Raw genomic sequence first — 15,378 nt, 5'->3', positions numbered from 1 at the left:
AGTTTTCTTCAGTGTTTTATACATGATCTGGATGCAGGACTGGAATGCATACTAAGTAAGCTTGCAGCTGATACTAAATTAGGAGAAGCTGCTGACTCCCTTGAGGGCAGAGAGGCCTTGCAGAGAGATCTTGACAAACTGGAGGGCTGGGCAATCACCAACCACAGGAAGTTTAACAAGAGCAAGTGCTGGATTCTGCACCTGGGACGGGGCAACCCTGGCTATGCATACAGACTGGGGGATGAGAGGCTGGAGAGCAGCCCCCCGGAGAGGGATCTGGGGGTTCTGTTTGATGGCAAGTTGAACACAAGCCAGCAGTGTGTCCTGGCAGCCAAACGGGCTGACCGTACCCTGGGCTGCTTTAGGCACAGCACTGCCAGCCGCTCAAGGAAGTGGCTGTCCCGCTCTGCTCTGCGCTGGTGAGGCCTCACCTCAAGCACCATGCACAGTTTGGGGTGCCAGTGTAGAAGAAGGACATAAAACTATGAGAGAGCATGCAAAGGAAGGCAACAAAAATGGTGAAAAGCCTAGAGGAGAAGATGTAGGAGGAGTGGCTGAGATCACTTGATTTGTTCAGCCCAGAGAAGAGGAGACAGAGGGGAGGCCTCATGGTGGCCTGCAGCTTCCTCTCAAGGGGAGCGAGGCTGGGGGCAGGTGCTGCTCCCCGCTCTCTGGTGACAGTGATGGGACCCGAGGGAATGGCATGGAGCTGTGGCAGGGGAGGTTCAGGCTGGATATTAGGAAAAGGTTCTTCACCGGGAGGGTGGTCGGGCACTGAAACAGGTAAGTGGTCACTCCTGCTGGAGTTCAAGAAGTGTTTGGACAATGGTCTTACGAATACGATTGAATTTTGTGTGCTCCTGTGGGGAGCCAGGACTTGGACTCCACCTAGAGTGAAACATGACCTAGAGTACTGTGTTCAGCTCTGGGGCCCCCAACATCAGAAAGACATGGACCTGTTGGAGTGGGTACAGAGGAGAGCCACAAAAGATGTTCAGAGCCTATGAAGACAGGCTAAGAGAGTTGGGGTTGTTCAACCTGGAGAAGAGGGAGACCTTTGAGCAGCCTTCCAATATGTAAAGTGGGCTAGGGCATGTAGTGATAGGACAAGGAGTAATGGTTTTAAACTAAAACGTGTATATTTATGTTAGATATAAGGAAGAAACTCTTTCCTGTGTGGGTGGTGAGGCACTGGAACAGGTTGCCCAGAGAAGCTGTGGATGCCCTACCCTTGGAAGTGGTCAAGGCCAGGCTGGATGGGGCTTTGGGCAACTTGGTCTAGTGATATGTGTCAGGGTTGGAATTAGACGATCTTTAAGGTTCTTTCCAACCCAAACCACTCTATGATTCTATGACCTGATGATCAGTCCCTTCCAACGTGGGATATTCAATGATTTTAAGAAATAAAATCTAAAAGGGCAGTGAAAATTAATGCTTCTGCTTCAATGATGCACAAGGTTAATCACTCATTATGTTTCCCATTCACAGCAGTATAATATGCTTGAAAAACTTCACAGGCAGACCTCCCCAGTGCTGTCCCCTGTGCAAAATCAAACCTTTTCTTGTACAAAATCCAAGATATTCTTGAAGTCGAGGTCATCATAATAGTGTCGGATGCCCTCTTGGATGTTGGAGTGGAATACTGCATTCATCTGGGGACAGAAAAAGCAAAATCACAGTTCACATATGGAACAGACTATGTGAAAATATTACAAACCATGAAAAAGATGCAGAGAAATCTTTTCATAGCAAGCTTTACCAGCTGTTACCAGAATAAGAATCTAACCCATATGATGTCAAAACCTTGTTTCTTGGGGCAAAATTCATCATTTTTGAGCTCTCTTGGTTAGCAGCATCTCATAGCATCTCCCTGTTGCCTGCACGTTGCAATTGATCCTGCAAAGCGATCCTTTACTCATCTGACTTTTCTTATATGCTGCATATTAAATCGAATTTTTAGGGTGACTTCTTTGGGAGCTCCCTAAAGCCTTCAAATCCCATCCACCAACATAACTGTAACCCCTCACAAGCATTAGGAGCAGCTGTAATAGGCAAAATGTCCCGTGATAGCCAACTCCACCAGCTGCGTGGTGGTATTTCCCTCAGATGAGCTGTACACAGGAGCAGAGACCTCATAAGAGCCCTCAATCACTGCTAATCCCAACAAATCATCCAGCAATTCAACTGTGCCTGGAGAGGCAGCAGCACAACCGGTCTGGGTTCTCCCTGATGCTCTCTGTGCTGTATCTCTGAGGACACTTTGACACATCAGGCATTTCAAATTAAAGACTAACTGAATGAAAAATGCATTTCACAGATGAATGGAAAGCTTATTAGTGAGCTGGAAGCAGAGCCTCAAAGTGTCTTATGCAAAGCCAAAGCACAGCACAGGTTTGCCATTTGGTTCCTGACAAAGCACCAGGCAGATATATTAATGAAGGAAAAGGGAACCTTTTCTGAGTTAGAAGCAGGGGGAAAGAAGGGGGGAGAAAACATTGTTCTTCATAATTCACTCTGACATGAAAATTAGAGGTTGGGCAAACTGGGAACAGGAAGAAGAACATTGTGAAAAAAAAATGAAGGCATATCGGAGTAGAAAACAAAGCCTGCCAACAGCAAGAGATCAGGGAAGGGGAACTTAAAAAGCCTTTAAGAAATTGCTCATGTGGAAGTTTATTAAAATGTTAATTTCTGTTTTTCTCACTGCTGCAACCATCACAACAGGCAATGCCTGAGCTTTACTGTTCCCTGCTTTTTTCCCCCAGGTAGGCTCACCCTGCAATCTTGTCACCCTCCAAGAAGACATCAGTCTAGAGGGCAGTGTCTCAAATTAAATCTTGACTTCAAGTTTGGAGCTAAACGTTGCAGGGTTAAATCATTAAGTTCTGGTTATGAGACATCTCCACTCACTTTGCTTCAAGGACACCAAACCAGTTATCTTCAATAATCTCAAAAAAAAAAAATTGCATATCAACAGGGTATATTTCAATATTCAACGGCTACAAGGCCACCAAATTAATTCCTCATTGCCCCCTCCCCCCCATCTTATTTAATACTAAAGCAAATTAAATCTTTCTAACAAGTTTAATAAACAAACATTGTTGCAAATGCAGATTTGCGCCTCCTAACAATTTTAGGTCAAATGGATTCATAACTCGTATCTCTCTTTTCTTTCTCCTTCATTGTTTGATTTTTAATTGGGTTTTGATATTGCCTGTTAAATTGAAATTAAGGGACAATTTACACACCGATGGTTTTACTGTATCCTTGAGCTTAATCACAAAGCTGTGATCCCCTCTCTGTATGGATTCCACGCAACATGTCTGTAGCACAGGATGGTGCTGAACACCCGTACTGGCGGACAAAGGAAGATAGTTGGAGCAAAGCAGAGGATTTCATGCCAATTTTCATGAAAATAAAGCCACTGTGTGCCAGCACATATTGATTTTCTATACATGGGAAAGACTCAAGTGCTGATTTTCCTTAGAGAACCATGTCTCCGTGCTGGTGACCCAATACCCTTCATTTTCCCAGGATTGGAGAGTTTTGGAGAGCTCTCAAAATCTGCTGGAGAAAGTTTAATGCAGCATCCAAAAGGCAATGTCCTCCTCCTTTGCCTCTCTTCCACTTTGGGGCTCACCAAGTACCTAAATCCTCAAACTATCCATAGCCCACCAACCTTTACAGGTTTGAAAGCATCAAGCTGTTTGTGCAAAAGTGAATTGATTTTTATAGTCCCTAAGTACGTATTTCAGATGTTGCTCTCCTGGTCTGCACATTCTTTGAGCCAGCAGAAACTGAGATTTCATATTTAATCATTTGATCAATTACAATGGTAAAATAAAATTGGAAATGGCAGAGCTTCTTCAGCAGAATGTGGACAGACAGAAAGGACATGCATTGGAAGTGTTCACCAATGTTACTTAGTTCATCTATAACTCAATCCTGTCCTTGCAAATACAAGCCAGCAGTTAACAAAAGTGAGGTGAGGAACTTAATGAGTCCTCTCAAAAAAAAAAAAAAAAAAAAGAATTTTTGGCTGCATGGGAGCTGCCACTGTGGCAGGAGCTCTGGGTGGTGCTGTAGGTCCACTGCAGCTCCAGAGTGCAAGGCACAGCCCAAGAAGAGCAAGAAAAATGAAAATCTTCCAGTTTCAGGACATACACGGACACATACTTGAGGTGAGAAGGAAATTTCCCCTGATGACATGCAGGGCTGCAGTATGCTGCCATGCTAAGCAAATGTGCAGCTCTCCAGCCTCCTGATTGCACTCACCTTGTTTTCGAAGATGATTTCAATGCATATCAGCAGCAGCTCCATGAGAAAGATCACCAGAAGAACCCAGAAGAACTGAAAAAAAAGAAAGAAAAAAAAAAAAAAAAAAAAGAGAAGGATTAGCCCTGCTCCAAGCAAGGCTGTGCTGGCTACCAGTCAACTTTGAAGAGGGAGACCTGGAAACCATGAGGTGCTTAGAAACACTTAGAAAGCAGACCATTTCATTACGATTGCTCCAGAGAGCTGCAAATCTCTTCTGAAGATCTCTGTCCTAAGCTTGCTCCCATGTAGAATGAGTGGCAGGAAGCAAGTATGAATTAAAAAAAAAGAAACCAAATGCAATCTGGATGGCCAAATTCTGCATGGGGACACGGGTAAAACAGATACAGTGGAAGCAATTGTTATCTCTGAGTGGATATAGGTGTCCACAGAAAAGTCACCACTTTTGTGATGGAATGCCAGTGGTTGTTTGAACACTGATGTTTCCAAGCCAGACATCCAACGTAGCATCAGCCATCTCCAGAGTACAGGCAGTAACTCATATCTCTGCCAGAACTCATTGTGGCAACAAATTTAGGCTGGCAATCAATGTCCTGATGGAGCAAACAACTTAAACTAGGAGGTCTGATATTCCTGCAGCCTACACCCATCAGTCTCATAAAGCTTCAGTCCCTATTTGAGATGTCCCATATGGGTTTGCATCCAACTTTGCAGAGGATAGACAGCAAAGCTTTGCTTGGCTCACATGCGTCTCCCCAAGGCTACCTCCATCTGTGACTTTGGACGCTCACCAGAAAAAGGAAGGTGGAAAGTTACCATGGTAACTAGCTAAAAATCTAAAAGCAAGTTAAAAAATAAATTGGAGGGAGGTAATTTATTACCATGATATTCACTTTGACCACTGGCTTATCAGCAGAGCCTGTTTACAAAGCACACCCAGAAATTATTTCCCAAGTTTGGCAAAACCAAAGCAACACTGCAGCAGCACGCCACTTAATGTGCCAAACCCAGAACTGCAGGGGTTTTAATTAGCTGCCCTTGGCTGAGTTTTGCACCACGTTCATTTGCTAAGAGCCAACTAGTGTAATCCCACTGCAGAAGCAGCACCACTTTCATCACCATCTAAATCAGTTTATCTTGACCAGATTTAACTGGGAAGGGAATCTCATAATTAAGCAATACGATTGACCAAGTACCCATTCTCTCATAGGCAGAGACAATACGCAAGTGCACACATCTGTACTGGTTTAATAAGAGGCTGATTTGGTAAGAAGCCCACGGTGACGTGGCTGACAGTTTTACCAAACAGGGCATGTATAGATCATGCAATGCTACAGCAAAGTGGCAAGCAGTGAGACAGAGAGGAAATCACCTTTTGGAAACATTTTTCTGCTTTTTCAGTATTTTCAACTTTAGCTAAACTCTAAAAAAAAAGAGCGCTTTGTACCCCATTTACCAGAAAAAACAAAAAAGGAAAAAAAAAAAGGTGCGAACTCTTATCAATACTTCCACTGTGAGAAAAGAGAAAACTTTTTGATTTTTGGGCTGCTAACCAACCTCTTTCCAGTGTTTTGGCCATTGCACACTGATTTCTTTGTTCCAAACTCTTATTTCCTTCTTCTGGTCTGTGTTTCCGCTGTACAGCTTGTCAAGTCAATATATAAGAAGAAAGATTTATGTAATACAATTCAGCCTGCTCCATGCATATTGAAATCAAGGCTAATATTTAATGTCCAGGAATCTCATTTGGTTTATAAACAAATGTGGGCATATTTTGCATATGTCCATGGGATGCTGGCTGTACCTGGCTATTGGAAAAATGACTGCTTTCAAATACTTCATCAGATGAGGTTCACAGCCAGAAAAATCCACAGTTTCCAAGAGAAAACCTGAAGAAAGAGCATAGCTCACGGTCTTTGTAAGTGGATGAAAAGTGCTAGCACTACTTGGGAAGACAGACAAGGAAAGGGATAAGCTGGCTGAGGCTGACTGCAATTCCTTACAAGAGCTAAACTGCCAACCTGGGAAGTTACACAGGTGATGCCCAGCTCTCCCTGGACCATGCAATATGTAACCTTGCCTCCAGAAAGGACACAATTTCCCCTAATTTAAGGAGGATTTACAAGTATAGCGACTACAACCCCAGTCTCCAGTGTAAGCCTTGCAAAAGTGCAGCCTGAATGAACACTGGCTGTTCTTATCCCAGATAATGGCTGAATGGAGCATGCGAACCCCCACTGGCTGCATAGACATAGCAGAAAGTGGCACTTTGCTTTGCTTTTCCAAGGACTGCAGCAACTGCTGGTAACTGGAACACATGTAAGGGCAAAACTGCTGGCAACATCTGTGATTATCTCTTTAACAAGTGCATTGCAGTCCTTGATGTCTGTCAGACTGCACATGGATAAATTAGCATTTTTTTTCCTTAAAAAGACTCCAGCAGCATAAATTAAAGAACAAAAATCCACATTAAACAGCATTTAATCCTGCCTTGAGCTGCTGCAGGTTTGCAACAAGCTAAAAAAATCACAAAAAAAGTTAAAAAAAAAAAATAAAACAATACGCCAAGAAGCTGTTTTTCCCCCCATTCTCGCAAAAATATTCCCTGTGCATTGAAGCAATTGCACAGGGCAAGCAAGTGGCTGTGCTTCCTCAATATTAATGGTTGGACTTGATGATCTTAAAGGTCTTTTCCAACCTAAGTGATTCTATGATTCTAATATGACCCTCCAGCCAGGCTTTGCTGCTGATGTTGCTGAAATGTAGGAAATACTGCAGTGGAGGGATGGGGAAGGTGCCTGAGGATCTCACCCATTGCCCAGTGTGAAGCAAAACACAGCTTTCATATAGAGAAAATAGCCAATAAAACCCTCAGCTGCTGATTCATCTTGCTCAAGATGGCTGGCATGGGCAAAAAATTCTCAATTCTTAACAAATTAACACTTGCCACAGCCAGTTCCATTTAAACAGCTCATCAATCTAAAATTTCACAATAAATTATACTGCTTAATTTCCTCAAATACTTTGACAAAAAGGTTAATCACCCCTATCACTGTGATCAGCAGAGCTCTGAGCTGCTCCTTTCCTCCTCTAACAGTCTCCAGCTCTGTTTTGTTCATCATTAATCTCTCTGGAAGCCAAACCGAGAGTGGGAGGAGAGATCCCAGGGGCCGCGCTCTGCATCCTCACCCTGACTATCCCAGAGCAAAGGTGCTCCTCACACCCTTGGCCATCTATGAATCCTGACCTGAATTAACCCTAGCTTAAAGACAGGTCTCCTTCCAGTTTGGGGAGCAACCTTATTCATTAGCATTACTTTGCATAAGCAATATATAGGCTGTCTGGTGCAGTTCCTTCCCATACATCCTCTAGGATGTCACCTCTGTATACCAGATAGAATGTCTTGCTGCGAAGTTTATTCTCCCAGAAGCTTGAAAAAACACCTGAAATACTAGCTGGTACATAGCAAACAATCCTAGACATGGGTTTTGGCTGATACAGGAGTGCAAACCTGCTGGTGTTTCATTTCCAGACCATGAGCAGCATGCAGCTGCCTCAAATTTCCAGCTTAAACATGTTCATGTGAGGCCGAAAGGATCACCATGAATTAGGGTGTGGGTAGGAACCATGGGAAGGTTGGATGCACTAGTTTGAATGATGAATAAGCCATTCAGGGATTTATTCAGGAGTCAGTCCATGCAAGGAGCCTGCAGCCACAGAGGGAGCTGCAGGCTCCTTGCATGGATCTGCTCGACCCTGAGCACAGGTGCCCTCAAGACACTTATGGCCATGGGAGGCTCACATGTGTTCAGCCCAAGTGTGACCCTATTGGGATTTGGGATGGTAGAAGGATGCTCTTTTTGCCACGGATGAGCAGGGGAAAGGATGCAGCTGCAAGGATGGAAGAGAGCTCATAGAATGACATAAAAGCAAAAGAGAAATCTGTGATGTTTATTTAATACAAGACTCTGTAGATTATTTTATCCTTTCTACAGGCACCATTAAAAACCCTATTGGGATAGGTCTGTTATGCCTTCATGCAAATAACTCTCCAAATTTTATTTTTATACATTTCTATGGCTTGTTCTCAAGGAAAGGAGCTAAGTCAGCCTACTGACGCCAATACAAGAAAAGGTTTTGGACCTATTAACACCAACAAGAGGTTGTCAAGGGATGGAAAATCTGGACTACCCATTACCAAGATGAAAAAAAAAAACAAGCAGTTTTAATTTCTCTTCCTTCTCTTCTCTTCCACGTTTTGCAAGCATAGGAGTTTGCACTAAGGCAATCCTCAAGTTTTGCCATATTCCTGAGTATCCAGAGAAGGAATTGGTCATCCTCCCTTGATACAGGAGAACAGCTCAAAAGTGTAGCTGTGAGAAACGTACCTGACATGCTTGCGAAGGGACAATGCAGAGGCATGTAAAAAATAAACCTTTCACTCTGCCTGGGAGGCCTCTAAGTCATGCCCTTTGCAAGAGCCTGCCATATCTTCTGCCTTCATCCAGACCAGCCATGAAGGCATCCCCCATTTTACATAAGCACAGAAATCCACATCCAGCTAGTTTAATCACAGATTCGATTTTATGTAGAGCTTTTAAAGAGATATTACTTCATAATGATGTGTTAAAGCTTTCTCCTACCTAGAATGGCTCTCTTTATTTTTTTTTTCCTGAAAGGTACTTGCATGCAGCCCTTCCTCTGAAAACTCAAACAATTGTTTATTCCTACATTGGAAGAGAGCTTTCAAATATGCTTTGAAGAAATAAAAAATCTCAAAAGATCTCTCAGAAATGTCTTCCCTATACAGATTAAATGAAAACAATAAAGCCCAGATGAGGAGACGATGAGACTTTGCAGAGCACCTTCTTTATTAAGCACGGTGTTTTATTTCTGCAGCACGCAACACACCCCTCCTGCCCATCCTCCCAGGCTGAGACTCATAACTACACCTACTTGGGTTTCACACAAGTACTTGCCAAGCTTTGAGTCAAAATACACATTTCCCTTACACTTCATGATCTAAATAAACAAGAAACCTGTTTTTATTCCCAAAATGGCTGGTAGTCCTGTAAATAATTGTCTGGGACTACCCACGAGCCCCTTCCTCCACACAACAGCTCTGCCTCCACCCAGTCCCATAGATGCCAGCTCTGCCCTCCTGAATACCAGTTATGCCCCTTTCTGCTCCCCTCACATGACAGAAAACAATTTTTCCCTCATTTAGGCTTTTATAGACTTTCAGCTGCTATGAGATTGCTGTTAACCCTTCCTTAGCTATAGCCCTGCTACTCTCTGCTCCTATCTTGAGACCAAGACAGATGCTGCAGTGCACCAGGTTTGAGCTACAACACATTCATCCTCCCCTAAAAAAAACACAGGAGTTTTTTTATGAATAGGGGTGGATAGTGCTTCCTACAGCCCTGTCCATGCAGTTCCATGACTGATGGCTCTCTGCAAATCTAACTTATTTCAGAGTTTGAGGGCCGAGCAACCAAATTTCACCTCTTTCCAAAGATGTATGTACCTGTTGCTTTCCCCCCCAGTCAGAAAAAAATATTTCTATGGCACAATCAGCTCAATCCTCTAGAAAGGCAATGCACTGCAAACTCCTAATACAGATCAAACCACTTGGATGCTACTAATACCATCTCAGACTTTGCAAAAAGAAAACTCCTGGACTTCATCCAATGCTCACCAGCATGTCATCATCACACAATGGGTAGCATCAACTTTGAAGGATGCTAGGGCACCACTGACAGTTCTCTTTAGGCAGTGAAAACACAGCATAGGCTATAACTATTATTTAAAAAATAATACATAAAAAAATCATACTGAAAAGGATAGTAACTCTGAAGGTGCTTGTTGGCATCTAGCCATGCCAACTCCAAACAATACTTCCACTGAAAGGTCCACATTGATTTTGCCATCTGGTGAAAGAGGTTTTTAACATGTTCTGGATAAAGGAGGTGTTCTGCAATGCAGGTGGATAACATCCGAGAGCAATGACCCTGCAATTCCACCTCTGAGAAACCAGAACCACAAACACCTGGTTGTCCATGTCTGTAAATAATCCACACTTGAAGGATTTTTGGAAGGACTTTATAAAATCAGTATTTACTGGGCTTTCCAGAAGGTGTGAAGCCCCACTAAGTCACTGCAAGGATGGCTGTTATTACTGTAACGACTAATGTAGTTCTGCGATTTAAAAAAAAAAAAAAGGGGGGGGGGGGAAGAAAAAAAAAAGAGCAAGCACAAAATAAAGGAATGCAACAGCTGGGAGTTTGCCAGTGATACTTAGCATATTCAGCTTGGGAAGAATAAAGTATGTTTTTTGTTGCTTGCAAAACCTTCCCAACCTGCTCCTAGAAAGACAGTGAATGGGGTCACAGCAAGAAATTCAATGTGAAAGTGCAAATAAATAATGTGACAAACACCTACAGGGCTCCAGCTCCCTCTTCTCCCCTGGAGCCAAACCTGAGCCAAATGAATCCCCATTTAAAGCATGTTGCAGTGATTAAAAAGCCCCAGCCAAGAGGTGACTAACCCTTAATGGAGGAGATCAGCTACTACTGCTTGCAGAAAGCTCCTCTTGCTGCTCTGGGGCTCCTACTTTGTCTCAGTCAAATTAAATAATAATTACTATATATGAAAAAAATAGATTTAAAGGAGAACAAATTAGATGCAGAGAGCTTTTTCTGACTGTATTTTTCTGGGATTTTGACGTTTGAGCAATTGTAGATCTGTCCCACGCATGAGAGGGCTGCAGATGCTTAGTCCAGTTCATAGAGGAGCTCCTTAGGCAAACACAGAGTGCAAAAGGCTACCTGTGAGGAGCATCGCTACCTGCCTGGCCCAAAGCCCTGTCACAGCAGATCCAGGCTCTGCTCCTTTCACTCCAAGCGTTTGCTCCAGAGCTAATGAAGTGCTCAGCTCCCCTAGCAATCCTGAACACTTGCTGCTGCACAAATATCAGGCTTGCTCATTTATTGACCGCTCTGTGTAGCAAAGCAGAAAAACCAAGAAAGTGGTGGTTTTGTTTAGAGAGCTTCTAATCAGAGAACTATATAATCAGCGGGCTTAACAAGAAAAAGAAATATACGCATATCCCTAAGCAAACCTCTGTGGGAAAGAGTTTCTTACATTGCTTTCTCGAGAGGATCCTATTTGTGTGCTAATTACCAGAAATTTGCTTTTTGGGGATTTAAACCAGTACTGCTGAAACCTGCTGATATTGACATCCAGAGGAAACCCTTTGCTGCTGATGCAAGGAGCTGAGCCCCACAGGGCAGCAAGCCTCAGACCCAAGCAAGCAAAGAGAGACCCTCAGGCTGCAAAGAGCAATTGGGGGCTTGCAGTGATGCTTTGCATAAACCATCCTCCAATTAACCTTCACCTACCTTGAAAGCAAAGAAAAGTGAATGGAAAAATGCCTGGTGACCTCCCTTGCACCAGCAAGGTAATAACTCATCCAGACAACCCTGGATGAGTTCAGATGCAGTAATATGGTTGCATTTCTGATGCAATGCTGTAACCAGGAGACTTTGTTTATCAAGTTTTCCTCTTCACTCGGTGGGCACTGCAGGTCCACCAAGAACTGCCACCCCAGTGACCACATTTGTTTATTAGTTATAATGTCCTGAATTATAACACGTGGTTTGGAGAATGTCGTGTACACCTGACCTCCAAAACCTTCATCTTTTGAAATCAAAAGCTGAAATCACTTCTCCAAGATGAAGAAGTGCCCTGGATCCTGTCCTCACTAACAAGGAGGGACTGGTTGAAGCTGTGAAGGTTGAGGGCAGCACTGGTTGCAGCGACCATGAGATAGTGGGGTTCAGGATCTCATGTGGCAGGAACAGAATACCGAGCAGAATCGCAACCCTGTTGGACCCAGTAGGGCCAACTTTGGCCTTTTCAAACAATTGTTAGGGGAAATCCCATGGGACAGGGTACTTGAAGGTAAAGGAGCCCAAGATAGTTGGTTAGCATTCAAGGACTGCTTCTTCCAAGCTCAAGATCAGAGCATCCCAACAGGTAGGAAGTCAAGAAAGGGAGCCAGGAGACCCGCGTGGTTAAACAGGGAACTGCTGGGCAAACTCAAGTGGAAGAGGAGAGTCTACAGATCATGGAAGGATGGGCTGGCCACTTTGGAGGAATATAAGGCTGTTGTCAGTGGATATAGGGAGGCAACTAGGAAAGCTAAGGCCTCCTCAGAATTAAACATTGCAAGAGGGCTCAAGGACAACAGAAAGGGCTTCTTCAAATACATTGCAGATAAAACTAACACTAGAGGCAATGTAGGCCCCCTGATGAATGAGGTGGGTGTCCTGGTGACAGAAGATAAAGAGAAGGCAGAGTTACCGAATGCTTTCTTTGTCTCTGTCTATAATGCTGGAGGCTGTCCTGAGGAGCCCCGTATCCCTGTGGCCCCAGAGGAAGTCAGGATAAAGGAGGAGTTTGCCTCTGTTGATGAGGACTGGGTTAAGGACCAATTAAGCAATTTGGACATCCATAAATCCATGGGTCCTGATGGGATGCACCCGCAGATGCTGAGGGAGCTGGCGGAAGTCATTGCTAGGCCACTCTCCATCATCTTTGGTAAGTCGTGGGCATCAGGAGAGGTGCCTGAGGACTGGAGGAAAGCAAATGTCACTCCAGTCTTCAAAAAGGGCAAGAAGGAGGACCCGGGTAACTATAGACTGGTCAGCCTCACCTCCATCCCTGGTAAGGTGATGGAACAACTTGTCCTTGGCTCTGTCTCTAGTCATATCAAGGATAAGAGGGTCATTAGGGGCAGTCAATATGGCTTTACCAAGGGCAAGTCATGCTTAATCAACCTGATAGCCTTTTACGAAGACATAACCAGGTGGATAGATGATGGTAAAGCAGTGGATGTGTCTATCTTAATTTCAGTAAAGCCTTTGACACTGTCTCCCACAGCATCCTCACAGCTAAACTGAGGAAGTGGGGTCTGGACGATTGGGTAGTGAGGTGGACTGTGAACTGCCTGAAGGAAAGAAGCCAGAGGGTTGTGGTCAATGGGATGGATTCGAGTTGGAGGCCTGTATCTAGTGGAGTCCCTGAAGGGTCAGCACTGGGACCAGTACTGTTCTGGTATAGTCATCAACTTGAATGAGGGAATGGAGTGCACTGTCAGCAAGTTTGCTGATGACACTAAACTGGGAAGAGTGGCTGACATGCCAGAAGGCTGTGCTGCCACCCAGTGAGACCTAGACAGGCTGCAGAGTTGGGCGGGGAGAAATTTAATGAAATATAATGAGGCAAGAGTAGAGTCCTGCATCTGGGCAAGATCAACTCAGGGTACCAGTATAAGCTGGGGACTGACCTGCTGGAGAGCAGCATAGGGGAAAGGGACCTGGGGGTCCTGGTGGACAGCCGGATGACCATGAGCCAGCACTGTGCCCTTGTGCCCAAGAAGGCCGATGGTATCCTGGGGTGTATCAGAAGAGGGTGATTAGTAGGTCAAGAGAAGTTCTCCTCCCCCTCTACTCTGCCCTGGTGAGACCATATCTAGAATATTGCGTCCAGTTGTGAGCCCCTCAGTTCAAGAAGGACAGGGAACTGCTTGAAAGAGTCCAGCGCAGAGCCACGAGGATGATTAAGGGGGTGGAGCATCTCCCTTATGAGGAAAGGCTGAGGGAGCTGGGTCTCTTTAGCTTGGAGGAGACTGAGGGGTGACCTTATTCATGTTTATTAATCTGTAAAGGGTGAGTGTCAGGAGGATGGAGCCAGGCTCTGCTGGGTGACATCCAGTGATAGGACAAGGGGCAATGGGTGCAAGCTGGAACATAGGAGGTTCCACTTAAATATGAGACAAAACTTTTTTACAGTAAGAGTGACAGAACTCTGGAACAGGCTGCCCAGGGGGGTTGTGGAGTCTTCTCTGGAGACATTCAAAACCCGCCTGGATGTGTTCCTGTGTGACCTGATCTAGGTGTTCCTGCTTCAGCAGGGGGATTGGACTAGATGGTCTTTCAAGGTCCCTTCCAATCCCTAACATTCTGTGATTCTGTTAAATCCACATCTCCCCTGCTTGGAGCAGCAGTCGATGGGAAAATACAAGTGGTAGGGTCTCTTGCTGTGTCTAGAGCAGAATAGGCAACTCTTTCGCCTTGTTCATTCCCCAAAACGGCAGAAATAGCTGAAAAACAGCCTAAAGGAGATGCTGCTCTAACCCCACTGCATTTGGAAGTTGCTTTATTTTTTTTTCTGTAAGGGAATTTCCATATTGCCCATAAATACCCCATTTTGTTTCTGCAGATTGGGATGCTGCCTCCTCAATTGCCTATTTCTCCTTCATTCATTTTGCAGGGGCAGAAAAAAACTACCTCCAGCCGTCAGCTGCAAACTTTGCAAACCCAGAATAGCCCAAATTCTCACCAAACTCCTCAAGCCATGGATGTTGCTACACGTGGGTTGTCATGATGAGACTTTCATTTTAAGCCATTGCTAGCGTGGCACAGGGATGATGCCTGTTCCAAACCCTGTGCCTCAGGAGTTTGTCTCCTTACTGCTGATATTCAAGGGAGTGTTTCTTTTTGCTGGCCTGGAGTTGAGCATTCCATGGTAAATGGGTGAACTGGATACCCCTTGCAAATGCTCTGCTTTCAACCAAGACGTTTTCCAGAACCTTGAAAAAAAGAGGAATTAGTCCGAATCAAGTATCTGAGTGGGTTAAGTGCAAGCAATGCACCTGGAAACACTAGTTCTGTAAATAGTTTCACACAATGTTTCCAGACATGGAAGAAAACTAAGTGAAAGGTGCTGCTTACTGGTATTTTTTAAATCCCCTGGCTTAAAACTGATTTTAAGTTGTTGCTCTTGGGTAATAATTAGGGCTAGTGATGGGGCAGAGGGACGCTCTGCACAGCTCTGCTGTAACATAGGTTTTCTGTGTAATTTTTGCCCCTTTATCCATGCAATTGGGAACAAAACCAGCTGCTTGGACCAGCTCAGACCTCAAAGTGCTCCTCCACACATGTTCTTCTGATTGCTTTCATTCAGAAATGGCAAGGGCTGCAAAGCTTCAAATCACTGTAGTATCTGACTGTCCTCAAGGTGAAATTTGTCTTGCTGGGA

The 15,378-nt window shown here is 44.4% G+C and overlaps 1 protein-coding gene across 4 annotated transcripts in view; it reads right to left on the bottom strand.

Moving 5' to 3' along the window:
* LOC310886671 (tetraspanin-15-like) overlaps nucleotides 1-15,378 on the bottom strand; it is an 81,119-nt gene that overhangs the window by 27,923 nt on the left and 37,818 nt on the right. For all 4 annotated transcript variants that reach the window (XR_014575415.1, XM_083811559.1, XM_083811560.1 and 1 more), the window contains 2 exons: nucleotides 4,276-4,350; nucleotides 1,557-1,652 (listed from right to left, as the gene is read on the bottom strand). Coding sequence is in view for 3 of the 4 variants with exons in the window: in XM_083811559.1 (XP_083667685.1) it covers nucleotides 1,557-1,652; nucleotides 4,276-4,350 (171 nt within the window). In the remaining variant the exon portion in view is untranslated. The remainder of the gene's footprint in view (nucleotides 1-1,556; nucleotides 1,653-4,275; nucleotides 4,351-15,378) is intronic.

Source organism: Anser anser (genome assembly GCF_964211835.1).
Source record: "Anser anser genome assembly, chromosome: 26".
NCBI lineage: Eukaryota > Metazoa > Chordata > Aves > Anseriformes > Anatidae > Anser > Anser anser.
This window is presented reverse-complemented; position numbering and strand designations above follow the sequence as displayed.